General features: G+C 38.1%; 1 protein-coding gene across 11 annotated transcripts in view; it reads right to left on the bottom strand.

The window, feature by feature from the left end:
- The window catches only part of Heph (hephaestin), a 251,830-nt gene that overhangs the window by 74,657 nt on the left and 149,284 nt on the right, over positions 1–27,889 (bottom strand). For 8 of the 11 annotated variants that reach the window (XM_063279761.1, XM_039099420.2, XM_039099423.2 and 5 more), the window contains 7 exons: positions 25,533–25,733; positions 23,275–23,519; positions 19,833–20,045; positions 19,086–19,268; positions 17,650–17,904; positions 15,555–15,723; positions 1,574–1,710 (listed from right to left, as the gene is read on the bottom strand). In XM_063279761.1, coding sequence (XP_063135831.1) covers positions 1,574–1,710; positions 15,555–15,723; positions 17,650–17,904; positions 19,086–19,268; positions 19,833–20,045; positions 23,275–23,519; positions 25,533–25,699 — 1,369 coding nt within the window. In that variant the 5' untranslated portion in view covers positions 25,700–25,733. Of the gene's footprint in view, positions 1–1,573; positions 1,711–15,554; positions 15,724–17,649; positions 17,905–19,085; positions 19,269–19,832; positions 20,046–23,274; positions 23,520–25,532; positions 25,737–27,889 lie in introns of all 11 variants that reach the window. The other 3 variants (XM_039099424.2, XM_039099426.2, XM_063279760.1) reach the window with 1 other exon arrangement.

The raw sequence follows: 27,889 nt of genomic DNA, 5'->3' as shown, positions 1-27,889 counted from the left end.
CAAGGGCTTCTTCTTCTATTGTTGCCAGAAAAATGACATCCTCTGGTACATATGCGGATGGAGCCATCAGTCCCTCCATGTGTACTCTTTGGTTAGTGGTTTAGTCTCTGGGAGCTCTGAGGGATCGAATTGGTTAACATTGTTGTTCTTCCTATGGCGTTGCAAACCCCTTCAGCTCCTTCAGTCCTTTCTCTAACTCCTCCATTGGAGTCCTTGTTTTCAGTCCAATGGTTAGCTGCAAGCATCCTCATCTGTATCAGTAAGGCTCTGGCAGAGCCTCTCAGAAGACAGCTGTATCAGGCTCCTGTCAGCAAGCACTTCTTGCCATCCACAATCATGTCTGGGTTTGGTGACTGCATATAAGATGGATCCCCAGGTGGGACAGTCTCTGGATGACCTTTCCTTCAACCCCTGACCCTTTGTCCTTGTAGTTCCTCCTGTGAGTATTTTGTTTCCCCTTCTAAGAAGGACTAAAATATCCACATTTTGGTCTTCCTTCTTCTTGAGCTTCATACGGTGTGTGAATTGTTTCTTATACCCGGGTCAGAACCATTTCAATTAGTCTTAAATTTGTTTTCTGTCCTCCCATAGTTACATTTCCTAGTTGGTTCCATCTAAGATCTGAGCTCACCAAAATCATATCCAAATTATAATTAAGGAGGATGCAGGCCTTGAATAGATAAGTAGTATGAACTACATAGGTAATCTAAGCAGAACTTCTGAGCTTTGATGTGTGACTTGGGTCACTTCAAGGCTACCAATACATCAGCCTAGCTGCTTATAGTGACTCTACTCCAAGGCTAAACCTTCTAGATTGGTTTCCTAGCTCAATGTCCACATGGTCTTCATCACTAAACAACTATGTATACACATAGAACACCAGCCAAAAAAAATGAACTCTTCTCTTTTCTAGGAATGATATTTTCTCCTCACATTTTTAATAATGTTTTCTATACAGAATCAACTGCACACAAATATCCCTGGAATATTATTTCTAAAGATTTCTCCCACCTGATCTATTTCATTTCTTGGTTCCACGAAGTGATTAAACCACCTAATCTTCTTCGGTAGTATTAAAAACTGTGCTTTAGACCTTCTAAATAGTTTCCAATACCATATAACAAGCCTAGTTCTGTATCCCTAATAATAGTGAACATGTCTATATGTAGTGGTGGTATACTTCTGGCTCTAGACTGATCGATCTTACTGTCTTTTAATAGCTCCTCAACAATACTCCTACAGAAGAAACTCACAGAATGGTATCTGTATAATAATGGTAATAGGGGACATTACCAAAATATTTTGGTAGTGCTAGCTTGAACATTCATCATAAACAAAAATAAACCTAAAGTTCTCAAATGTCTTATAGCAAAATTCTATTTGTCTATGCTTAACCTTGATTTTTGAACACACTCCAACCAGGGACACATTTCACAAACACTCATTTCTTGGGAATGAACTTGGGAGATCCATTTATACAGACTTCCCTTGAATCACCAGCAGACTCAAGTTACAAACTCTTCTCACTTCTTTGTTTCTACTTCATAAATTTTAAGAGTTACAAATTCCTCACCCAGTATTCCAAGATGTGTTTCTTCTTCCTGATGTAACCTCTCCTGGAATGTCTCATCTTGAAAGGCTTCATATCGAACTTTCCAGTAAGTACCTCCAATTCGACTAGAGCTCTTCTGGAAGTACTTATCTGGGCCACTATGTGAGAGGGTAAATGTTATATGAATACATTGAGAATCAAATAGACTCCCACCTCACCATTTATAACACAGACTCCAAGAGCTTTATGAATCACCTAGATTAATTCACAACAAGGAAGACACCTTCTCTGGTTTATAGCTCTATTAAGTGGAATATCAAGAGTTTTCTGTGCCCGAATTCACTTGCCCACTTATGAAGAAGCTTCTAGAACACACTAGTACTTTCTTTCTAGCAGTCTCCAGAAACTGGGCGTTGGATGGGTGTTGGTAGCTTTTATCCCTTTAGTAACTTCTGAGATCACAATTTTTACATAATACGTGCATTTTTTCAGAGCTTCGGCAGTACATGAATACTCTTTGCTGCAATACTGGTTGCTTTCTCCTTCCACATAGGTGGACGTCTCTGGTGTTGCCCCAAGGTAATAGCCAGCCCCAGCAACTAATATCCACTTACTTGTCTCTCTAGCAATCATGATAACTTCCTTCATAGTTCATGTCTGCATTTATTAGCATATTTATTTTGTTCCTAGAGGGTCTAAAAGTTTGTTATCTGTTTCTCTGTGAACAACTAGCAAAGAATCCTTGTTATCCTTATCTTGTCATGAGTAAAGTCTCTGAAAATGTCACCCCATTGTCACTGGAACTTTTGCCTTTAGACACCTAACTTTGTTTTGCCAGAAATATGGTCAAAATGTATTTTATATCCTAAATCTTAAGACAACAACAACAACAAAACAAGCAAGCAAACATACACTAACATAATCTGCAAGTCCTAGGCAGGCAGAAGGAAGAAGCAGCAGGATCTAGCCTCCTCAACACCAGACAATTTCTCAAGAACTTTTCTATGCCCCAGTACATTCTGCCATCACAAAGCCATCTTTATCTCAAGTACACCCATAATTTCTCTACATAAAAACGGACTGTCTCTCTATAGTATACATATTATTAGTAAATTGTCAAATGCTCTTTAAGCTCATTGAGAAACTTACTCAGAAGGTGGGGCTTTCCCCTCCCCTTTCAGATACAAGCCTGTTTGTCTTAAAGTGTCTTCTAAGACCACTTGTCCAGGGACAGCTGGTCCCCAAGCCCTATGAGAAGGTTAAATAAGAACAACAAAACCTGACATGAGTAAAATCACCATGATCTTGAGAACAGAAGGAGGGTAACTTGTTAGGACAAAAACAATGTGTCCTTGAAAACAGCTAGGAGACAAATCATTCCCAAGTACCTTCCCAAAACAAAAGATTTAGCTACTGCTTATCCTATGATATAAAACTATAATACGGTATAAAAAGCAAGGAACAACTAATTAGAAGTCTCACCAAAGAGAAGATATTTTACCTGGTGAACATCTTAACTTGTCAGAGCATCCAGCCAACTATTTGGGTTCCTGGGTAGCCCAGTTGGTTTCTGTTCAATGATATAAATGTATGATCTGATGGTCTACCATCCCTCTTCTGGTTGCTATTTTATTCTTTATTTCTAGTTGCTGTACACTTAACAAAAGCCATTCATTCAAAAACAAGTGCACAGCTATGATGAACCATTCTCCATATGGAACACTATCCCTAGGCACTGGAGAGATGTTAAGCAATCTTAAAATCTGTTTGCTTGTTTGTTTTCTTAAATAAAACCCACTGCTACTTAAAGAAAAAAAACACTATCAAATTCTGTGTACAAAATCTGTATTTCTTTAATACTAAAACCAGTTAAAGGCACAAACACACAAAAATATATATTATAAAGTAATCTTGTTGTTATGCATAGACACTACATTTCTTAATAAAATACTCACAAATGGAATTCAATAACACACAAAATATGTTATTGCCATGATTCCAGGAATGCAGTGGTGCTTCAACATATGCAAATTAACACATAAAAATCAGTAGTCTACCTATACATCAACAGTGAACATGCTGAGAAAGACATCAAGAAAGCAATCCCATTCAAAATTGCCTCCAAAATTACTTTGGAATAAATGTAACCAAGGAAGCAAACAATCTCTACAATGTAAACTTTTAAATACTCAAGAAAGAAAGTCAATATTACTCCAGAAGATGAAATCAACTCACATGCTCATCAAAAGGAAGAATTAATATTGTGAAAATGACCATGCTACCAAAAGCAATCTATAGATTCAATACAATGTTCACCAAAATTTTATCGCCCTACACAGAAACAGGAAAATATATTAAAATTCATTTGGAAGCATAAAAGATCCCAGATCACCAAAGAAATTCTGAACGAACGCACACATGCACGCACGCACGTGCATGCATACACACACACACACACACACACACACACACACACACTGCTAGATGTATCCAAATAACTTATTTCAAATTGCTTTACAAACTTATAGTAATAATTATTAAAGGAAAAGCATGGATTTTAAAGAGCAAGGAACGTGGAAGGATTTGGGGGGAGGAAAAGGACTATAATCTCAAAAGGTAAAAAAATTAAAAGTCATACAATCATTTAAAATAAAAACAGGATCAGAATAATACTGCAACAAATACAGACATGCAGATAAGTAGAGCAGAATCAAAATCCACATACAAGCCCACCCACTCATTACAGCCCCTTGAATTTATATAAAGATGTCAAAGATAAATGGTGGAAAAAAGACAAACTTCTCAACAACTAATACTAGCAAAATTGGATGCTCACATGAAGAAGATGAAATTAGATTTCTGTTTTTCAACCTGCACAAAATCAACTACAAACGAACCAAAGAGCTTAATGTAAGACACAAATTTCTGAAACTGCTAGAGGGTAAAGAAAGGAAAATATTAAAACCGTATAGCCATAGATAATGGCTTTCTGAGAACTACAGTCATTCAGAATATAAAGGCTGACACTGAGAAACGGAAACATGAAGTTTAAAAAATTCTGTACAGCAACAGAAACAGATAACTAAGTGTACATAAACCCTGCAAGCTGACATTTCACAAAGGATTAATAGATAGAATAAATTAAAAAAACCCACAAGAAATTAAAAACTCAAGCAATCCAATCAATAAGCTAGCTAATGAAATGAATAGACAAATTCTCTTTTAAAAATGCAGCTCTTTAATGTGTGTGCTGTGTTGTATATACATGTAATGCATGTAAGTATGTGAGTACATATGCCCATGTGTGTACATGCAGAGTCCAGAGAAGGACAGTGTCTTCCTCTCTTGTCATCTCACCTCATGGCCTTGAGACAGCATCTTGTCCCTTCACTAGGATAGACAACTTTTTAGATCTATCTGTCCATACTCCCCATTGTTAGGGTTTATAAGCACAAACAGACGCTAGAAATTCAAACTCAGATCCTCATACTTGAAAAGCAAATATTACTCCCAACTGACCCATATACTCAGCCCCTGTACAGTTTTCAAATGATGAAATGCAAATGGACAATAAACATATATAATAAACACACTCTTCCTCATGTTATCCCAGAAACGTAATTCAAAACGTCACTGAGTTTCCATCTTACCTCCAGTAGAATATCAGCCCTCAACACAAGAAGTGTTCATTCAGGTGTGAACACAAGGGAATTTTATATACCATAGGTTGTAATGTGACCCAGTCTAGCCACTATGGAAATCGGTAAGGAGTAGTTTCAAAAGTAAAAGAAAACAACACCTAGAAGTAGATCTATCATATAACCAGCTGTACCAAAGGAGCACAAATCCACATATCACAGACAAACTTGCCCATCAGTGTTTACTGAATCATTGTGCACAGTAGCTTACCTATGAAACTACTTTATGTGCTCAACAATACAGGAGTGGGTAAGGAAAGTATGGGATGTATACGGTATACACAATGGAATTGTTACAGCCACAAGAATGAAGTTGCACTAATGGCAAAAGAATGGATACGATTAGGAGAATCATATTAATCAAATTAAACTAGTTTCAGAACAACCTATATTGTATGTTTTCTATCCTCTGTGTTTTCTAGATTTTACAGCCACCTAAGATCGTGCACATATATAGAACAGAAAAGTAGAATCAGAAAGAAGTGGAATTAACTGTTTGGGGAAATAAAGAATACTAATGGAAGAGGAAAGGAGTGATTAAGAGGAGGTTAGGAAAAAACATGGTGGGAATTATACACCTAACATACAGTATTTATACCTGTAAGAACATATTAAAAAGTAAAATATAAAATAAAAGTCACTGTTATTACTGGCAACAAACACTATAAATTTATCATGTGAGCCCTTCTGCTATTCATTTTCGAAGAAACAAGCAAAAACATTGGGAAGGAGCCAATCTGACTTTCTAATTAGCAACTATTAAATGACTTGCTTGCCATGAGAAAAAGGAGTGCCATTTTAACATCCAACCAGACTATACTTGTACCAGCACCAACTATGCATGCTTTGAGACACAAGATTATAGCTGATTGTCCTGGCTCCTTGAGGTACAGTTCTAGCCAAGACTGTCTGAAATAGTTTGTTCCAGATGTTTTGTAATCAGAAGTCTTGAAAAACCATTTCCACTGTAGTGAAACAGTGTCACTTTCCATGAGGGGACAGTACTAAGACTGATCTTAAACACAGCCCAAATGACTGGGGTTGTTGTAAACTGGAGTTATGATTACCAAAACAAATGTCTATGATTGGTCCAAATGCATCGCCTCAGACTATGGAATCAGCAGCCTAGACTTACTCAGAAAGTCAACTGCAGGATACCATACTGTTCTTCCTCAGCTGTATTGCAGTATTAGCTCCAAGCAAACATTTCGTCCAAGTGGTGCTTTTGACTGTTTTTTCTTATGTGGTCTGAAGTTGTAGCATGAAGAATTGGCAGTGACGATAGTCTAAACTAATAAATGTGTCTTCCGTGAGATAAACATTGATACCATGGGCCTCATGCACAGCCTGGTTGGTAGTTGAACAATTTCCTGCCTTTGACAATAACTTGATCATAAGACCAGTGTGTGAGAGATGAATAATCTACACAGGTATAGCTTGAATACAGTATCATCCAGTGCCACCCACAGTCACTGTATAAACCTAACACTGCTTATCACCACCTTTCCTCCCTGTGTTGCTTCTGATCCCTGATACTGGGTTCCTCCTGAACAGCCCAGTATGCATTTCTTTTTTTTTTTTTAAATGCAAAATTCACACTTTTTATTTGTATAATTCTATTTTCATCCTTGTGCTCATCTCGACTTGGGATTCTACCATTCAACAGGGACTTTCGTGTACTACACTAAGCTAATAGACAGGGAACGGGAATGCACATGGGACAGTCTGAAATGATGATAATTAATTTGATGAGTGAATACTATATTTAGCAACCCTATTTTCACGAAAGACAGCATTTAAATAGTTTTCCAGACATAAACTATTTCAGCACTTTCTACTAAACACATTTTGAGTATATCATTTTGTTGATTCATATTTTGAGAAAACTTAACTAGATCTAGTTAGATTGAAAGAAGAGAGTGATGGATTTAAAGGAATGCTTTTCTGCTTAATTTAGTGTAACCCTTAGTTTCATATTGGTCATTGTATTAATACAATCTATGTTTGACTGGTTTGAGTTTTACCACATGAATGAGTCATTGTATGCATGTATGCATATATATGTGTATACGTATCAAATTGATTGTATTAATATGATTTATGATGATATACTTCAATTTTTGATATATGTACATGAATATGGAAATATTTGGCCAGATACACTAATTTGTTGAGTTTTAACTTGAACAGTGCTATTATCTTCTGAAGGATACTGAGAGTTAGTTCTAACATGTCTCAGTTTTTTTTTTCTTTTTTTTTTTTATTAACTTGAGTATTTCTTATATACATTTCGAGTGTTATTCCCTTTCCCGGTTTCCGGGCAAACATCCCCCTCCCCCCTCCCCTTCCTTATGGGTGTTCCCCTCCCAACCCTCCCCCCATTGCCGCCCTCCCCCCATAGACTAGTTCACTGGGGGTTCAGTCTTAGCAGGACCCAGGGCTTCCCCTTCCACTGGTGCTCTTACTAGGATATTCATTGCTACCTATGGGGTCAGAGTCCAGGGTCAGTCCATGTATAGTCTTTAGGTAGTGGCTTAGTCCCTGGAAGCTCTGATTGCTTGGCATTGTTGTACTTTTGGGGTCTCGAGCCCCTTCAAGCTCTTCCAGTTCTTTCTCTGATTCCTTCAATAGGGGACCTATTCTCAGTTCAGTGGTTTGCTGCTGGCATTCGCCTCTGTATTTGCTGTATTCTGGCTGTGTCTCTCAGGAGAGATCTACATCCGGCTCCTGTCGGTCTGCACTTCTTTGCTTCATCCATCTTGTCTAATTGGGTGGCTGTATATGTATGGGCCACATGTGGGGCAGGCTCTGAATGGGTGTTCCTTCAGTCTCTGTTTTAATCTTTGCCTCTCCCTTCCCTGCCAAGGGTATTCTTTTTCCTCATTTAAAGAAGGAGTGAAGCATTCACATTTTGATCATCCGTCTTGAGTTTCGTTTGTTCTAGGGATCTAGGGTAATTCAAGCATTTGGGCTAATAGCCACTTATCAATGAGTGCATACCATGTATGTCTTTCTGTGATTGGGTTAGCTCACTCAGGATGATATTTTCCAGTTCCAACCATTTGCCTACGAATTTCATAAACTCGTTGTTTTTGATAGCTGAGTAATATTCCATTGTGTAGATGTACCACATTTTCTGTATCCATTCCTCTGTTGAAGGGCATCTGGGTGCTTTCCAGTTTCTGGCTATTATAAATAAGGCTGCGATGAACATAGTGGAGCACGTGTCTCTTTTATATGTTGAGGCATCTTTCGGGTATATGCCCAAGAGAGGTATAGCTGGATCCTCAGGCAGTTCAATGTCCAATTTTCTGAGGAACCTCCAGACTGATTTCCAGAATGGTTTTACCAGTCTGCAATCCCACCAACAATGGAGGAGTGTTCCTCTTTCTCCACATCCTCGCCAGCATCTGCTGTCACCTGAGTTTTTGATCTTAGCCATTCTCACTGGTGTGAGGTGAAATCTCAGGGTTGTTTTGATTTGCATTTCCCTTATGACTAAAGATGTTGAACATTTCTTTAGGTGTTTCTCAGCCATTCAGCATTCCTCAGCTGTGAATTCTTTGTTTAGCTCTGAACCCCATTTTTTAATAGGGTTATTTGTTTCCCTGCGGTCTAACTTCTTGAGTTCTTTGTATATTTTGGATATAAGGCCTCTATCTGTTGTAGGATTGGTAAAGATCTTTTCCCAATCTGTTGGTTGCCGTTTTGTCCTAACCACAGTGTCCTTTGCCTTACAGAAGCTTTGCAGTTTTATGAGATCCCATTTGTCGATTCTTGATCTTAGAGCATAAGCCATTGGTGTTTTGTTCAGGAAATTTTTTCCAGTGCCCATGTGTTCCAGATGCTGCCCTAGTTTTTCTTCTATTAGTTTGAGTGTGTCTGGTTTGATGTGGAGGTCCTTGATCCACTTGGACTTAAGCTTTGTACAGGGTGATAAGCATGGATCGATCTGCATTCTTCTAAACGTTGCCCTCCAGTTGAACCAGCACCATTTGCTGAAAATGCTATCTTTTTTCCATTGGATGGTTTTGGCTCCTTTGTCAAAAATCAAGTGACCATAGGTGTGTGGGTTCATTTCTGGGTCTTCAATTCTATTCCATTGGTCTATCTGTCTGTCTCTGTACCAATACCATGCAGTTTTTATCACTATTGCTCTGTAATACTGCTTGAGTTCAGGGATAGTGATTCCCCCTGAAGTCCTTTTATTGTTGAGGATAGCTTTAGCTATCCTGGGTTTTTTGTTATTCCAGATGAATTTGCAAATTGTTCTGTCTAACTCTTTGAAGAATTGGATTGGTATTTTGATGGGGATTGCATTGAATCTGTAGATCGCTTTTGGTAAAATGGCCATTTTTACTATATTAATCCTGCCAATCCATGAGCATGGGAGATCTTTCCATCTTCTGAGGTCTTCTTCAATTTCTTTCCTCAGTGTCTTGAAGTTCTTATTGTACAGATCTTTTACTTGCTTGGTTAAAGTCACACCGAGGTACTTTATATTATTTGGGTCTATTATGAAGGGTGTCATTTCCCTAATTTCTTTCTCGGCTTGTTTCTCTTTTGTATAGAGGAAGGCAACTGATTTATTTGAGTTAATTTTATACCCAGCCACTTTGCTGAAGTTGTTTATCAGCTTTAGTAGTTCTCTGGTGGAACTTTTGGGATCACTTAAATATACTATCATGTCATCTGCAAATAGTGATATTTTGACTTCTTCTTTTCCGATCTGTATCCCCTTGATCTCCTTTTGTTGTCTGATTGCTCTGGCTAGAACTTCAAGAACTATATTGAATAAGTAGGGAGAGAGTGGGCAGCCTTGTCTAGTCCCTGATTTTAGTGGGATTGCTTCAAGTTTCTCTCCATTTAGTTTAATGTTAGCAACTGGTTTGCTGTATATGGCTTTTACTATGTTTAGGTATGGGCCTTGAATTCCTATTCTTTCCAGGACTTTTATCATGAAGGGGTGTTGAATTTTGTCAAATGCTTTCTCAGCATCTAATGAAATGATCATGTGGTTCTGTTCTTTCAGTTTGTTTATATAATGGATCACGTTGATGGTTTTCCGTATATTAAACCATCCCTGCATGCCTGGGATGAAGCCTACTTGATCATGGTGGATGATTGTTTTGATGTGCTCTTGAATTCGGTTTGCCAGAATTTTATTGAGTATTTTTGCGTCGATATTCATAAGGGAAATTGGTCTGAAGTTCTCTTTCTTTGTTGTGTCTTTGTGTGGTTTAGGTATAAGAGTAATTGTGGCTTCGTAGAAGGAATTCGGTAGGGCTCCATCTGTTTCAATTTTGTGGAATAGTTTGGATAATATTGGTATGAGGTCTTCTATGAAGGTTTGATAGAATTCTGCACTAAACCCGTCTGGACCTGGGCTCTTTTTGGTTGGGAGACCTTTAATGACTGCTTCTATTTCCTTAGGAGTTATGGGGTTGTTTAACTGGTTTATCTGTTCCTGATTTAACTTCGATACCTGGTATCTGTCTAGGAAATTGTCCATTTCCTGAAGATTTTCAAATTTTGTTGAATATAGGTTTTTATAGTAAGATCTGATGATTTTTTGAATTTCCTCTGAATCTGTAGTTATGTCTCCCTTTTCATTTCTGATTTTGTTAATTTGGACGCACTCTCTGTGTCCTCTCGTTAGTCTGGCTAAGGGTTTATCTATCTTGTTGATTTTCTCAAAGAACCAACTTTTGGTTCTGTTGATTCTTTCTATGGTCCTTTTTGTTTCTACTTGGTTGATTTCAGCTCTGAGTTTGATTATTTCCTGCATTCTACTTCTCCTGGGTGTATTTGCTTCTTTTTGTTCTAGAGCTTTTACGTGTGCTGTCAAGCTGCTGACATATGCTCTTTCCTGTTTCTTTCTGCAGGCACTCAGCGCTATGAGTTTTCCTCTTAGCACAGCTTTCATTGTGTCCCATAAGTTTGAGTATGTTGTATCTTCATTTTCATTAAATTCTAAAAAGTTTTTAATTTCTTTCTTTATTTCTTCCTTGACCAGGTTATCATTGAGTAGAGCATTGTTCAATTTCCACGTATATGTGGGCATTCTTCCCTTATTGTTATTGAAGACCAGTTTTAGGCCGTGGTGGTCCGATAGCACGCATGGGATTATTTCTATCTTTCTGTACCTGTTGAGGCCCGTTTTTTGACCAATTATATGGTCAATTTTGGAGAAAGTACCATGAGGAGCTGAGAAGAAGGTATATCCTTTTGCTTTAGGATAGAATGTTCTATAAATATCCGTTAAGTCCATTTGGCTCATGACTTCTCTTAGTCTGTCGACATCACTGTTTAATTTCTGTTTCCATGATCTGTCCATTGATGAGAGTGGGGTGTTGAAATCTCCCACTATTATTGTGTGAGGTGCAATGTGTGTTTTGAGCTTTAGTAAGGTTTCTTTTACGTATGTAGGTGCCCTTGTATTTGGGGCATAGATATTTAGGATTGAGAGTTCATCTTGGTGGATTTTTCCTTTGATGAATATGAAGTGTCCTTCCTTATCTTTTTTGATGACTTTTAGTTGGAAATTGATTTTATTTGATATTAGAATGGCTACTCCAGCTTGCTTCTTCTGACCATTTGCTTGGAAAGTTGTTTTCCAGCCTTTCACTCTGAGGTAGTGTCTGTCTTTGTCTCTGAGGTGTGTTTCCTGTAGGCAGCAGAATGCAGGGTCCTCGTTGCATATCCAGTTTGTTAATCTATGTCTTTTTATTGGGGAGTTGAGGCCATTGATATTGAGAGATATTAAGGAATAGTGATTATTGTTTCCCTTTATATTCATATTTGGATGTGAGGTTATGTTTGTGTGCTTTCATTCTCTTTGTTTTGTTGCCAAGACGATTAGTTTCTTGCTTCTTCTAGGGTATAGCTTGCCTCCTTATGTTGGGCTTTACCATTTATTATCCTTTGTAGTGCTGGATTTGTAGAAAGATATTGTGTAAATTTGGTTTTGTCATGGAATATCTTGGTTTCTCCATCAATGTTAATTGAGAGTTTTGCTGGATACAGTAACCTGGGCTGGCATTTGTGTTCTCTTAGGGTCTGTATGACATCAGTCCAGGATCTTCTGGCCTTCATAGTTTCTGGCGAGAAGTCTGGTGTGATTCTGATAGGTCTCCCTTTATATGTTACTTGACCTTTTTCCCTTACTGCTTTTAATATTCTTTCTTTATTTTGTGCGTTTGGTGTTTTGACAATTATGTGACGGGAGGTGTTTCTTTTCTGGTCCAATCTATTTGGAGTTCTGTAGGCTTCTTGTATGTCTATGGGTATCTCTTTTTTTAGGTTAGGGAAGTTTTCTTCTATGATTTTGTTGAAGATATTTACTGGTCCTTTGAGCTGGGAGTCTTCACTCTCTTCTATACCTATTATCCTTAGGTTTGATCTTCTCATTGAGTCCTGGATTTCCTGTATGTTTTGGACCAGTAGCTTTTTCTGCTTTACATTATCTTTGACAGTCGAGTCAATGATTTCTATGGAATCTTCTGCTCCTGAGATTCTCTCTTCCATCTCTTGTATTCTGTTGGTGAAGCTTGTATCTACAGCTCCTTGTCTCTTCTTTTGGTTTTCTATATCCAGGGTTGTTTCCATGTATTCTTTCTTGATTGCTTCTATTTCCATTTTTAATTCCTTCAACTGTTTGATTGTGTTTTCCTGGAATTCTTTCAGGGATTTTTGTGTCTCCTCTCTATGGGCTTCTACTTGTTTATTTATGTTTTCCTGGAATTCTTTCAGGGATTTTTGCGATTCCTCTCTGTAGGCTTCTACTTGTTCTCTAAGGGAGTTCTTCATGTCTTTCTTGAAATCCTCCAGCATCATGATCAAATATGATTTTGAAACTAGATCTTGCTTTTCTGGTGTGTTTGGATATTCCGTGTTTGCTTTCGTGGGAGAATTGGGCTCCGATGATGCCATGTAGTCTTGGATTCTGTTGCTTGTGTTCCTGCGCTTGCCTCTCGCCATCAGATTATCTCTAGTGTTACTTTGTTCTGCTATTTCTGACAGTTGCTAGACTGTCCTATAAGCCTGTGTGTCAGGAGTGCTGTAGACCTGTTTTCCTCTCTTTCAGTCAGTTATGGGGACAGAGTGTTTTGCTTTCGGGCGTGTAGTTTTTCCTCTCTACAGGTCTTCAGCTGTTCCTGTGGGCCTGTGTCTTGAGTTCACCAGGCAGCTTTCTTGCAGCAGAAAATTTGGTCTTACCTGTGGTCCCGAGGCTCAGGTTCGCTCGTGGGGTGCTGCCCACGGGCTCTCTGCAGCGGCAGCAACCAGGAAGACCTGTGCCGCCCCTTCCGGGAACTTCAGTGCACCAGGGTTCCAGATGGTCTTTGGCTTTTTCCTCTGGCGTCCGAGATGTGTGTGCAAGGAGCAGTCACTTCTGGTTTCCCAGGCTTGTCTGCCTCTCTGAAGGTTTAGCTCTCCCTCCCACGGGATTGGGGTGCAGAGAACTGTTTATCCGGTCTGTTTCTTTCAGGTTCCGGTGGTGTCTCAGGCACAGGGGTCCTGCCGCTCCTGGGCCCTCCCCCACGGGAGCCCAGAGGCCTTATACAGTTTCCTCTTGGGCCAGGGATGTGGGCAGAGGTGAGCAGTGTTGGTGGTCTCTTCCGCTCTGCAGCCTCAGGAGTGCCCACCTGACCAGGCGGTTGGGTCTCTCTCTCACCGGGTCTGGGAGCAGAGAGCTGCTCCCAGTATGCATTTCTAAGCACCAAGCTTCCAACTAATAAGTGCTGCTGCTTTCATGGTTGCTTGACAACAGCCTTGAAGGCAGTCCCAGAAGCTGGTGCCATCCAGATGGAGCTCCCAAAAGATCTATTTGCAACCAGTACCTAATTTGAGATCCCAGGGCCAGGATTCCCAGTAGAGAACACTGGAAAATGCCATTTGATAACTGAATAAGTAGTATTTGTGGAAGCCTTACACCTGCATATTAGCAGTACACAAGGCCTGGATTTACCTAACAGGGCCAACATCACAGCTGCAGAGTATCTGACAGTTTCAGGTGGGGTCCCACATATCAGCACAAATCTTCAGGATTCTATTTTCAGTGAGAAGAAATGCACTATTCCTAAGAAATCCCTACCATGCCCCAAGTCCAGTCTCTGAATAGCACTGACTCACAAGCAGCCGTCGGTCAGCAGGTGCCTCTGGTGCACCCTGGTTCCAGCATATAGAGATTGATACCACAAGTGTTTACAGAGAACAATGACAGATGAAGAAGCCACTGAATGGTTTGAAGACAGTCAGTTCAGAAAGAAGACATGAAATGGAACTAGAAAACCTGAGAGAGGGGGCTAAACGAAGCCATGACAAAGAACCCATGGAGTCTCTGGTTAGCAATCGCCTCACAAAGAACTCCCAAATCTTTAGAGTCAAAGGCCTCGGATTCTTGAATAAGATACATAAAATTAACTGTTGCCAATGGCCAAAATTCTGTATACTCTGTGCTACTAAGTGTTCCAGCATCTAATGCCAGTTTAAGGACTGCAATATAAGAGGGTGATACTTCTGTTACTTCTGTTTGTTACCATCACTTGCTGCTGTCAAACATGGAAAGGAAGCAAAGATGCCTATCCATGATTTCTATGCAGTTAGAGTGAATGAATCTCAATCCGGGTACTACATTTCACCTTCCAGTCAACCCACATCAATCTGTCCAATACTCCCTTGATTCTGCCCTAAGCCATCTGCATATCTTTCCAATGTTTTGCCCCAGTCATCTTCCAAATGCCACCTCTGTGAAGGAACTGGCATTGTCAATGACCCAATGAGTTAGAACCCAGGTCTAGCAACCAAGTAAATAACTAACTTCCTGCTTTCACTTTTGTAAATGTGCTTCATGTATTAAAAAGAAAAAAAAGGATTCTGGAGATGTTCCTACAAAAGGATGAACATGGACTCGCCACAAGCAGCCTCTTCTCCCATAAATTTCTCAAACTGCTTTTTTATACCCGTGCTCAGATTAAAAGAAGAAAAGAAGGAGAAAAGCAAATAATAGATTGAAAAAAAAGAAAAGTCATTTCAATTGATGAGGAACTGGTACCACCTAGGCTCTTTCCCTTTTAAATGTGGCCATGTAGACCAGTGAGAACAACTTCAATTCTATTTGAAACATTGAAGATATGGTCTAACCTTGCAAAGAGCTGGCTACATACTGCAAAGGAGAAAGCCACAGGGAAATGGATGGTAATAGCAATTGCATCTAGGCAAAATTGTGATCACCTAAGTAGAGATTTCAAGGGGTATAACAGGTATTTGGCTAGGTGTAGGGACAGGAGCCTTCTGCCTCTTACCTTCCTGGCTCTCTCAAACTCTTCCCAGTTCTGCCATCATGCCCTATTGGACCATAGTCCCATTGAATCTCATGGGCTTGAATGAAGTACTGACGAACTTTGCCTGTGAGCTGCTCCACGGGTGGGTCCATGGAACAAGAATCAACCTTGTAGAAGGCCTGCATGCCACCTAGAAAAAAACCACATAGCTTTCTCTTTGTACTGTTAGGATCCCTACTTAGAGTATATACTCTTCCTTGTTTTGTCTCCTTTCATTTTCTCCTAGTCTTTTTACCTCTATTTCCAAATGTACCACTTTTCCTGACTCCTTAAGATTCTGGCTAATAGAGTGAGCCCAGGCAATCACTGACACATTTACTAGATCTCATTCATGTATTTGAAAACATCTATATGGCAGCACCAGCATAGAATCTTGAGTCAGGAGATCTAAGTTTAAGCCAAATATGTATTAATATCTATGAGACCTTAGGTAAGGCCTCAATCTGAGCACATTTGTTTTCTAAATGAAGACAATGAGATGTCTACCTCAGGAGGAATGTGCATCAAGTTTAAAAGAAGCCTACATTATTTATAAACTGGGAAGCAAAGAAAATAATGAGCCACTCCCATAAATGGAGATAATGCTTTATATCTGTAATTTTCAGAAAATTTAGTTTGTAGATAGTCCCAAATATGGCTAATAGTACATTGAAACATAATAATAACAGATTTTATATATCTATATCTCCTTAAAAATATATGCATGCTGCTCAGCTCCAGTACCTTTTTTTGTCTTAAAAACTCCTAAGGAAACTTTTCCACCCATATTAGAAGCCTGAAGTATAAGGTAACACAAGCAATATTTGTTTTGTTTATTTTATTTTACTTTAAGATATATTAATTTCTGATGAACACGTATATCAAATATTGTGCCAAGTGCCCATTCTGTCTTCATCTAAATTTCCAAATACCTATGAAACACTTTTACTGCCCTCCTTCAAGATGGAGAAAAATAAAAATCAAAGAGGTTATGTAACTTTCCAAAATTATGTAGCTATAATTGGCAGAAAACATTATACTTAAGAACTTACCTTCAGTTACAGAAGTCAAGTGCTCATTTTTTTTCTGACACATTACTCCCTTAGAAATTTTAAGCTTAATATTTCTGAAATTTCAATAAAACTTTTTGAGGTAAAAACCATTATTGCCTTCCTTAAGATTTCCCAAAGTGACAGAGCCAGGATGTGAAGTCATGCTGTCTTGAATCCAATGCTCTTGCTTGCTCTACTATTATGCTGCATCCCTAACCCCAGTAAACATCTTGCCCCTTTCCCAAGCACCTATGATGCCAAAGGCAGACTTCAGTCACTGGAGCATGAATATCAATCCAGCTACCCAAATATACCAGTATATATAGATCCCCTCCTGTTCTGACCCAGTGTTACATAGTCATATGAGACTTTCCCAATACCCTCATAATTCATAATATATCAAGTAATTCTAGAAAGTATGAACTAAGCTATCTACAGACTATTTAGATGAAGTATAAAATTAGAAAGACACTTGCCCATTGGTGTATAGTGAATATTTCATTAAACCTCAAAACTCAAAAATCACTTATCTAGTGTTCTTTCCATTTTCTTTTATATCTTTTCTTTCCGAGGATAACCCTCGAGATGCTATGATATTACATTAACCACTTTCTTTCTCCAAAGTCTTCCAGACCAAATGCTACAGTATCCTTACTATGGGGTCACTACTCAATGACACTATACAATGATTTTCTTATATATTCAACTAACTGAAAATACTTCTGAAACCTATCCCTTAACCTTCTCAGAAAAAAATGAAGTTTAAAACTCTGCCTATTCATTCCTAGGTAGTTTTGTGTGAAATTTTATCTGGAAGGTTAAACTCATTTTTTTTCTAAATTTACCCAGCATGTTAATGGCAGAGGAAAGAAATAACCTAAATATCTCACTTCAGTTTAGTTATTTACACCAAGAATGCTAAAAGACCTATTAGATAGATGGCTCTGAACTAGAAGCCGTGCTTCCTACTGACCATTAACGACACTTCCCTCATCTTTTCCAAGAGTGAAAATGGTAGGTCTTACTTTTCAAGTGACTGTTCACCACACAGCTAATTAACCAGGTTCCAGACTTCTGGGGCACCATCTCAGCAGTCACAAAGGTGGCTGGAAAAATGTGAGCAACATCAGTGCGGTGTCCACGGATACTCAGTGTCTGTCCGTGGAAGAAAGCTGTATGGACATCTATCTCATTGCCCATGCCAAACAAGTGCCAGGCCACATGCTTCTGCGCACACATGCTCAACTCGGGTAAGTTCCCAAAGACAAACCCATTGATTGCTGCAGAAAAACAAAATCCGAAATTAGGAAATGACGGATTAATAGGGAAAAACCTTACCATCGGACAGTAAGAGTGGATAACATTCAAATGAAGTTCTAAAGAGTACACTATACTGAACATATGCTCTATTGCATTTAAACATTATGAATGACTAAAATTAGTAGGCAAATATCATTGGTTGTATTCAAAAACTGAGAAAACTAAGACATAAAGAAGTGAAGGTTCTTCTAAGAGCTTCTAAATTACTTCTATCTAAGAACTACACATTTATAAGGTAATAAAATCAATATTCCAAATCCAGCCATCTGAGGAAGCTCTGTGAAATGTTTTCCAAACCATTCTTTCCTTTCTGGCTAGTTTCATTCTGAAGTTACCACAGTATGAGTGTTATATTACCTGACTATCATGGCTACTGTAATCCATTTTTATAAAAACCCAAAATAAATTTAGACTACCCAATCTATCTTTTATATCTTGCCACTGAGATTTCAGCTCCCTTTTTTCACTTTGGATGCATTCCTTTAACCTAGCAAAAACAATGTCAGGATATACCTATTCCTAAAATCAATTCTCTGCTCAAGACTTGGGGTTCTGTACTTTTATCTTTAATTTAATTGATATAATCAATTCTTTTCTAGTATAAGCCAATTACCCATTGTGCTCTGGATGTGCTGACCCCAAATATGTGAAACTCTGCATAATTTGTAGTAACGGGACTGTATTCGTGCACTCCCAATTTAAAAAAATAAATATAAACCAAAAGTACAACATCAGGAAAATGGTCAATTTCTCCAGAAAGTAGATAATTCTGCTATCTTGCATTCTTTTAAAACCAAGGCAATATTATTTATATGAATGTACAACTCATTCAGTGACTAAATATATTGTATATGATTCATAATCAATAATCTTGGCTATTTTACACTATGAGAAAGATACCCTTAAAGGCAAGTGCAGAGCCTATAACTGGAGAGATAAGAAGTGAGATTCGAGTTGAGCTATTTTTCGATTCAAAATGTTATGAGCCTCAATATTTCCAGACAAAACAGAAAGGTAACATGCCCTTGGTCTTTCCACCTACTCTTCGTCTTTGTGAATGAGCACAACAAATCCTATGCCTAGTGGAAAATCTCCATAAGAGCCTTCATTTTCACAATGCAGTCACTTCCTCCTAGCTCACCATGCATCCTATTGCTGTCTTGAAATGGTCCATCTTCTTTGTCCACTGAGGCAGGGTCTGAGCAGTAAGTAGCAATGTTGTCATCAAGGTGCCAGCTAAGGTTCTCATCTATCACACTGAAGAGGAGGAAGAAATTATGGTCCACATCCTTCCTTTGAGGTGGGGAGTTACCATCCAGAGTCCCTGGACAAGCATAAAAAGTGATCTTTGATAATAGGCTACAAGTGTTTCTCATAAGAAGAAATAGGTAGAGAGAGGATAGGAGCCAACAACAGAAAAGGTTTCTGATGCTACCTTTCATTTTCAAGTTTGCCAGGTGAACCTATTACATAAATGAGGGAAATACATGTCCTAAAATAATTTCCTCCTATCACCCTTGTCTGTATCTTCAACCTGCAATCCCATGATCTTCAAACATGACTAATCCTTGAGAATAACCATTATACATCAATCAGCCAAATCCGTTCCTAAGTTCTTATCACTTAACTTACTCAAATATGTGCTGGCTGCCATCATCACTAACTTGAATTTTAAAAATAAAATAAGGAACAACAGAAAAGCAGTTGGAAGGTTTGGGGAGTGTTTTATAAAGACAATGAAATCTACACAACAGTGGAAAGAGAGTTTGGCAGGCTAATAAATAGCTATCGCTCAGGTTGCTACTCAATACGTTTTTAATTCAAATATCTCACTGCTTCCCAGAGATGTCCCAAACTGTATCTTATGGCTTGTTGTGTGAGTAAGTACCTCTTTTACAGGTGATAAGAGGTCCAATGAGACCAGTTGCAATGTCTCGTGGAGCATCTACATGAGAGTGGTAAATCCAGGTGAGGCAGGCTGGGTCTGCTTCAGTGGGTGCATGACCTTCTGGAATACTCCAGTTGTAGACATGGCTTCCCCCAGGGGGAACAGAATCATCAGCTTTCAGATAACCAGAAGATCCATCTGGGTATAGTGAGCCTAGAAAATAAAAATGTCCATGTCTAATACCAGTTAGGAGGATAGCAGATATAGATAAAAAAGAAGACATGAGTCAGTAATATCACTGAGTGGGTAAAGGCACTTACTGACAAGCCTGGTGACCTGAATTCAATCCCTAGGACCCATGTAAAGCCAGAAAAAATCAACTATCTCCACAAAGTTGTTATCAACATGTATACTGCGACACTGACACACACACACACACACACACACACACACACACACCATATACACATAAACAAGAATAAAAAATTAAATTATGTTAGAAAATATAAAAATATTTGAGATATGTCAGATACTTAAGTCTTGAGGAACGTTACATTCACAGGTTCAATACTACAGTGTTTCTCACCTCAGTTCTCGCATCAACAATGGGCAAAAGAGAGAAACAAACCACTGTACATCATGCATTACCTCTGGATCCTACAATCATTTTGTACCCTCTTCCTCATTGATTCATAAGCTCTGGGGAATGGGATACAGTATAGATGTCCCAATTAGATCTGAGCACTCCTCAGTTCCTAATTTTCTGCATATTGATCAGTTTTAGGTCTCTGTATTGATGGCCACATACTACTGAAGAACCTTCTTTGTTGGCTTTAAAGATGTTTTCTGGGCATCCGAAGGCAGTTGCACACATGAATTCACAGTAGTAGAAATTGGATGTATAAGATCCACAAAAGAACAAGCCAAGCAAAATGCAAGCACGAATGGAATGAAGGATAATCATGAAGTTCTACCCTTATTTGAAGAGCTAATGGCAAATGATGGCTTCTGAGAAAGGAGAGTCTATTTACTTCGGAATGTGGCCTTTGAGAGGCTACTGATGCTCCAGTTAATGGCCCTCTATCCATGCACATACTGGCAGCGCTAAGTGGAGTACTGAGTTGACTTTAAGAATAGAGTGCATGAAGTTGGGAAGAAGGAATAGCAATGTGAGGATAGGGAAGGTATTGGAGGAGAGGGGATGAGTGGTGAGAGGTGAATTTGATAATTTATTTTTTAAAACATAAAATTAAGTAAAATTAAAATAAATAAAAGAATTCTGATGAAAATAGAAATCACTTGGGAAGAGCTATATTCAGAAAAAATCATGACAGTACAGTTCTATTAACACTCAGAAGTTGGAGGATCTCCAGTTAAGATACCAGCGTGGGTATATAAGGAGACCCAGTCTAAGGGTATAGGGAGTCCTACTTTTCAAACACTCACCTTGAAATGCATACAGCTGACAATCAAAGAGTTTTAAATTAAAATCAATTTAATGATTAGCGGGCTTACTTTCTCCTTGTAGAGAAAATAAAAATGAAAGTATTTTTATTTCTTTACATTTAAGATTACTGTTTCTAACAATTTTGACTTACTAAAAGGAGGTGTTTGATGGTTTGATATAGGGAACTCATTATCCTAACAGCCTCTTCCTCCTAAGCGTGAAAATCACACACACGTATCACCATAGTAATATTTACTTTGTTATGATTTCCAAAGTGTTTTAGATATATATGCTACCCTAGCATGCCATAGAACACCAAAGTTTATTCTTCTTATTTGTGGCATTGAATTTTGAGTAATCTCTCCCCACTCTTATCCTTTCTTTGCCCCAGCCTCTGATAACTGTTATTCTTAATGTCTCTGATAACAACTATTTTAGATTCCATACATAAAGGAATCATATGGCATTTATATTTCTATAGCTGTTTTAGTTCACTTAACATGGTGTCCTTCTAGATCACTCCATGTTGTCATAAAACAATTTCTCTTTTATCCTAAGGTCAATTAATGTATCATAATAGATTAATGTATATATGTATATGTTAATGCAATATATTGCAGTTCTGGGGATGGGATACAGCAGAGTCTTGCAAATCTACTCCCCATATCCTTACCGTTTTTTGTCTATTCATCTGTAGATGGACATTTAAGATAATTATATAACATTACTATTGTGAATAGTGCTATAATAATCATGAGATTACATGTCTCTTAAACATGTTGATATAATTTTCTTTGGATTTATACCTAGCAATAGGATTTCTGGGCAGTAACATAGTTCTAGTTGTAGGAATTACATATAACTATATGCAATGGCTATAATAATTTACCTTCCTTTCAACAGTATAAAAGGGTTCCTTTTCTCTGCATCTTCATCTCAAGAGCTTCTGACTTCCCAATTTAATTCTCTCACTAACTACAATATTTGTTTTAGGCCATTGTGCTTCAAATGTTAGGAGATGCTAAAGAATACACTGAATACCCTTTTTAAAAAAATAGACTTTTTAGAAGGCTGTGGACTCAGAATAGCATTCCATTGCTTTTATAGAACTTTTCTCTCAAAAGCATATTCAAATGCTCAGTAGACTTACTATTAGTTCCTTGTAATAATAAAAAAAGGAACTGTTTCCATATTTCTGATATAGCATCTGGAGCACAGAGATGTGCAACTTCTCCAAATCACACAATGGATGTAAACAGCACTGATATTAGTACATAACTATGTTTACTCTGAGAAAAGTTTTGTTATGGTAAATCAGTAAGTAAGAAAAAAAGCTATCCAGTTTCACTAATTGCACAGGATGTATGCTTGATCACACATAGATGACAGATACATAGGCAGGAAGCACGTCTGGATGTATGTTTGCCCATGATTGGATGAATGCAGGAAGTACATAGCCTTGTGGGTTTTGTCTTTATAAACCCCTGACTAATATAATTTGGAAAAATAATCTAGGAATCCCTGGCCAGTCTCCATGGTCTTGGACAGTATTTAATAAAGCTTGCTTCAATGTTGGCAAAGAAAGGAAGGAAGGAAGGAAGGAAGGAAGGAAGGAAGGAAGGAAGGAAGGAAGGAAGGAAGGAAAGAAAGACCGAAGGAGAGGAGAGGAGAGGAGAGGGGAAGGGAGGGGAGGGGAGGGGAGGCCAGGCCAGGACAGGACAGGACAGGACAGGACAGGACAGGACAGGACAGAACAGAAAGGAAAAGAAAAGAGCTATTTTGGATTGGGTATGATAGTATCCAAGCACTCAGGAGACCTAGGAAGGAGAATCATGAGTTCTAAATTATCCTCAAGCACAGAACAAGGTTCTGTTCAAAAGACTAAGAAAATGTCGAGAGGGGTAACTCTTGTTCCAAGCTCTTCCTTTTCAGATAGCCATAAAGGAAAAGCAATACTTTGTAGAAATATAAGAAAGAAAAGGTGGGTTGCTTTACCTTCTGAGTCCTTCTCATAGAAAACACCGTGAGGGTGAATGGTATAAGGCCGGCTGGCAAAATTCTTCAGGTGGATCAGGATGACATCCCCCATCTCAGCCTTTAACAGTGGTCCTAGGAAGCCCAACCAGGCAGGCTTGGCTATTTCATTGGTGTATGTGCCATCACTGTATTCCTTATAGACAGTCTTCTTGTAAGTACCCCCTATCCTGTTTTTGCCAGACTTTAGGAAGCTGGAAGCCACTCTGAGAAAATACAAGACAGAATTACAACCTTTCTACCATCTTCAAACAACTGGAAGTTTCTTCTCCAGAGAATGCTAACAATTGCACTTGTGAAAATGTAATGTGAAGGAGAAAGTTGAAGCATGCAAAATTGCTGATATTTCACCAACTTTTAACATCCAAAGAGTCACTCTTACATAGTGCAAACAAATATATAGTGACAAAGAGACAACCAGCGGTATAACAACTTTTTAAATGGTCAATTCCTCATTCGGGTAACTTTTAGCATCACGCTGCTATATATGGAGAACAAATGATCACAGTGATCATGACCACAGGCTTTGAGCCAGGCCACATTGGATTAAATGTCATCTACTCCATTTTTAGATTTTTGAAACATTGGACAAGCTGCTTTAACTTCTACATACGTAATTTCACCATCTTCCAAGTAACTTCAATGTATATAATCTCACTGTCTTCCAAATGAAGGTAATCACAGGATTTGACCTTGAAAGTTGTTGTGACAAAAAGAATTTTATGTTTTAGGTCTTGGTGCTAAAGTGCATGTGAACATGGTCTTGGATTTGATTCTTAGAACCATGAGAAAAAAGAAGTAAACTAAAACTTCAGGAATCTTTAGGATAGCACCTAGAAAATTACCAAAGTTCAATGCTATTACTTGAAATCATTAAGGTGAGTAATTGTTTTTTATTCTTTCAGAGAAAGATTAATAGAAGAGTTTTGACTTCAAAGCTGAACGAATAGTTTGTATCAAAAGACAGCTTATGCTAACCATACATCTCAGTGTTAGAGAACACTTTCCTACAATATATGAGGTTTTAAGTTTTATACTAGGACTATGAAAACAGAAAGAGAAAACCAAAGTTGTTAATACTTTAAGATGGTAAACTTTGGGCTTTGGAGAGATAAGTGAACCGCCATTGCAAAAGATGCTATAATACACTCACTCATTTTCTCTTAACTTTTGGTGAAGCATTAACCAGTTTCTAAGGTCAAGAAATGTTCAACCTTTCTATTGTTAGGCAGGCTGGAGCAGGAAGACTTTCATGAGTTCAAATATAGCAAGAGTTACATAGTGAAGTTCAGAATATCCTGTCCAAGAGTATAAATAAGACTTTGTCTCAAAAAGTAAGAAATAAAAAGATAGGGTGGGAGGGAAAAAGAGAGAGATGGAAGGGGGAACAGAGGATTAGAGACTGTAGTGGAAGAGAAGAGAAGAGAAGAGAAGAGAAGAGAAGAGAAGAGAAGAGAAGAGAAGAGAGGTAACTTTAATGTGAGGGGTACAATGGTTAAAAACAGAATCAAGTACACATCCACTTTACAGATATTTGACCCCCCACCAGCTCCTCCATTTACTAGCTATAGTCACTTGACTTTCATGAGCCTGTTTTCTCATCTATGAAAGCAAGGCAGCTTATGTTTACATGTTGCTCAGTGGTAAAGTGTACAAGATCCTAGGTTCTATCTCCATATCACAATATTGATGAAATTCATACTTCCTATAGATATTTCAGGAATTAGATGACATATTTGTAGATATAGAGTATGGCATCTCTCCTAGAGCTCTTATCTACAAGTTATCTGTTACTGCCATTTCCTTGCTTGTAAGACTTTTTCACATATCTAGAATTAGGGTAGTTCTACCAGGGTACCAAAGCACAATTTCACTATACATGTCTTATAAATACTATATATCTTTCATTTAAAATAAACCAAACAGCTGTTGATAGGTTGGCATTATGAATCCCATCTTAGATGCAAAGAAATATGTACTTATCATTAGGAATCTAAAAATGCTAAGGTGCTTCATTGCTGAAAAATAAAACTTGGAATGGGATGTTGGATGCTGAGTCAACATTGTTTCCATGAACCTTTTGTTGCATGTGTGGTCCAAAGAGACTGGAAACTGGATGCTATGATATCCTAAGAAAGGACCCCCAAAAGACTAGCTCTTGAACTGCAAGAATGTTCTTTTTCTTCTCTACCTCTAATAATACATGAGAGGAAACCTACGTGTCATTGTTCAGAGTCTGATTTGTGATGACATTTCTTCCTTTGGGAGCATAGTTCCACTGTATATCCTGGATGCCCAGGTAGTAGTTTCGAATGGCCCCGTCAGTTGGTAGAGAACACAAGGAGTGCATCAACAGTAAAGCCCAGAGAAGATGGCCTGCCTTCATGGCCCACAGTACTTTGAGAAACAGGGAATGGTATCTGCTGGTTTGAAGGAAACAAAAGATAAAAAGAGAACAAAGGAATTTTGCATGTGTCTGGAAAATTATAGCAGCAAGAAACAGAGGAAATGGCTGAAAAGCAAAACCCAATTAACCCAAGATTTTGTTGCTGTTGCCATTGTTGTTCTGTATTATAACCTCACTAGATTCCATTCAGGCCAGCAAATATCCAGTGGCCTCTATATATATAGGCTGTTAGAGAACAAAGTTAAAAATTCACCCGTACTACTATTCATGTATTGCTTCCTTCAGAAGAGAAACCTGAATTCTGTTCTTTCAGCAGTATGGAAGAAAGAACGAACTCTGACCCTCAAACCAGGAAACAGTCATCAGAATGATGATTAGACCATACTGACTGACTTGGTATCTTAATGAACTTAGTAATTCTTCCTTTGTCCCTTTTCCCTTAAGCAAAAAATGACTCATAGCTGCTACTTCCCATAATCAATAAATCATATTTAGAAACATGTGAGGAAAACATCAAAGGACATTTGCTGGAATATTCATAGACCCAAAACGAATACAGCCAAAATGTCAATCAATATTGAAATGGTTGAGTAAATTGCATTTTATTTATGCAATGGAATTCAAAAAGGCAGTAGTAATGAAAAAGCTGAAACTATGCACAACACAATGGGCAGATTGGTAAAGGCAACCCTAAAGAAAAATACAAAAGCATATACATTGGATGATTTCATTCAGGTAAAGGGCAAATTACAGAAAGTAAATCTGTTCTGTTAAAATTAAGGAGAGAAGTAAAAACAGCTCAGTTGTATACTACACACTGTACATTAGTTCTTGGGTTCCATCCTTAACACTATAAAAAATGAAGATAATTTTCACCCTTGAGGCAAAGATCAGTGACTAGGAAGGGAAGAGGCCATGTTCTGTTCTTTTATCTGTATTCTATTTATTTGGATGAATTCAGTTTCTGAAAATATGCTGCGCAATATAGAATTTACAGACATTTTGTAAATGTTTCATTTTTGGCTTTAAAATGATAAAAAATAGAGAAAAATGAAATAAAAGTATGTGAGGGAAGTTGTTTGAACATCTTAGATTCTCCACTGGTTCCCAATTCGGTACATAAACTCACTTCCCTGGTCCCATCATGATTCACTGCCATACTCAGCTTTCTATCCTCTTACTTCATTGTTTTAAGCAAGAAGATTAGAATTCTTGAACCTGGGCCGAAGGTACTAAGTCATACCATACATAGTGACCAGAACCATAAACATAAACGTTCATATGGGCACACATGAATTTACTTAAATCCACATGCAATCACATTGTCAACATCGAGACACAGCCACCTTTGGAATAACAACAACAGTAAATAGATATTCATTGTGTCTATGGTGGGATCGTTCTAACCATCTAATACAAATCAAAATTTTAAGCCTTGCAACCACCCTATGAAGTAGATGCCATTATTCCCCATGGTCTAGTGGAGGAATTGGAAACAGATGTAAAGCAATTTGCCCAAGGCCATCTTAGTTAACAGAAATTAGAGTTGAAATTTAATTCCAGGAAATATAATTCCAGCACCTGAGATGTATGTGGGCACAAAAATGCATTTGCACACTAACATGTATATGCTGGGTAACCCTGCATATGCTCACAGGAATAGGTACAGCTAGAAAAACTGCAAGCATTCTAAAATATGCAATTGCATGTGGCTACGTTTACTTTAGAAACAGAGAGATAATCATACAAGGAGATAACCTTGATAATAACTATGTTTCAGTGAGATGTGACTAAAGGCAAAACACCATGTTCAGTGCATTAAACAACCTGTTTCATTAAATATTCAACTCAAAGCATAAGTAATATGGACTATTACTCCAAACTAGAAATTCAGTTTCCTGGGTGTGGTGGTGAACCACTAATTTCAGTACTCAAGAGGTTGAGACAAAGGAATTGAGGCAGGAGGTTTATATATTCAAGCCCATCCTGGGCTACATAAAGAAAAGAAACTTTTAAAAATCAATTAGTTAGTTGATTAATTAATCCAAGCCCTACTATCACAAAATATTAAAAGGAATGCACAGATTCACAGGTAGCTAAGAAGGGCACAGGTATTTATGCTAAGTAGGCCCAGACACTTAAACTATGATTAAAATCAAACTTAAAGAC

The sequence above is a fragment of the Rattus norvegicus genome, chromosome X, assembly GCF_036323735.1.
Source record: "Rattus norvegicus strain BN/NHsdMcwi chromosome X, GRCr8, whole genome shotgun sequence".
In the NCBI taxonomy this organism is placed as follows: domain Eukaryota; kingdom Metazoa; phylum Chordata; class Mammalia; order Rodentia; family Muridae; genus Rattus; species Rattus norvegicus.
This window is presented reverse-complemented; position numbering and strand designations above follow the sequence as displayed.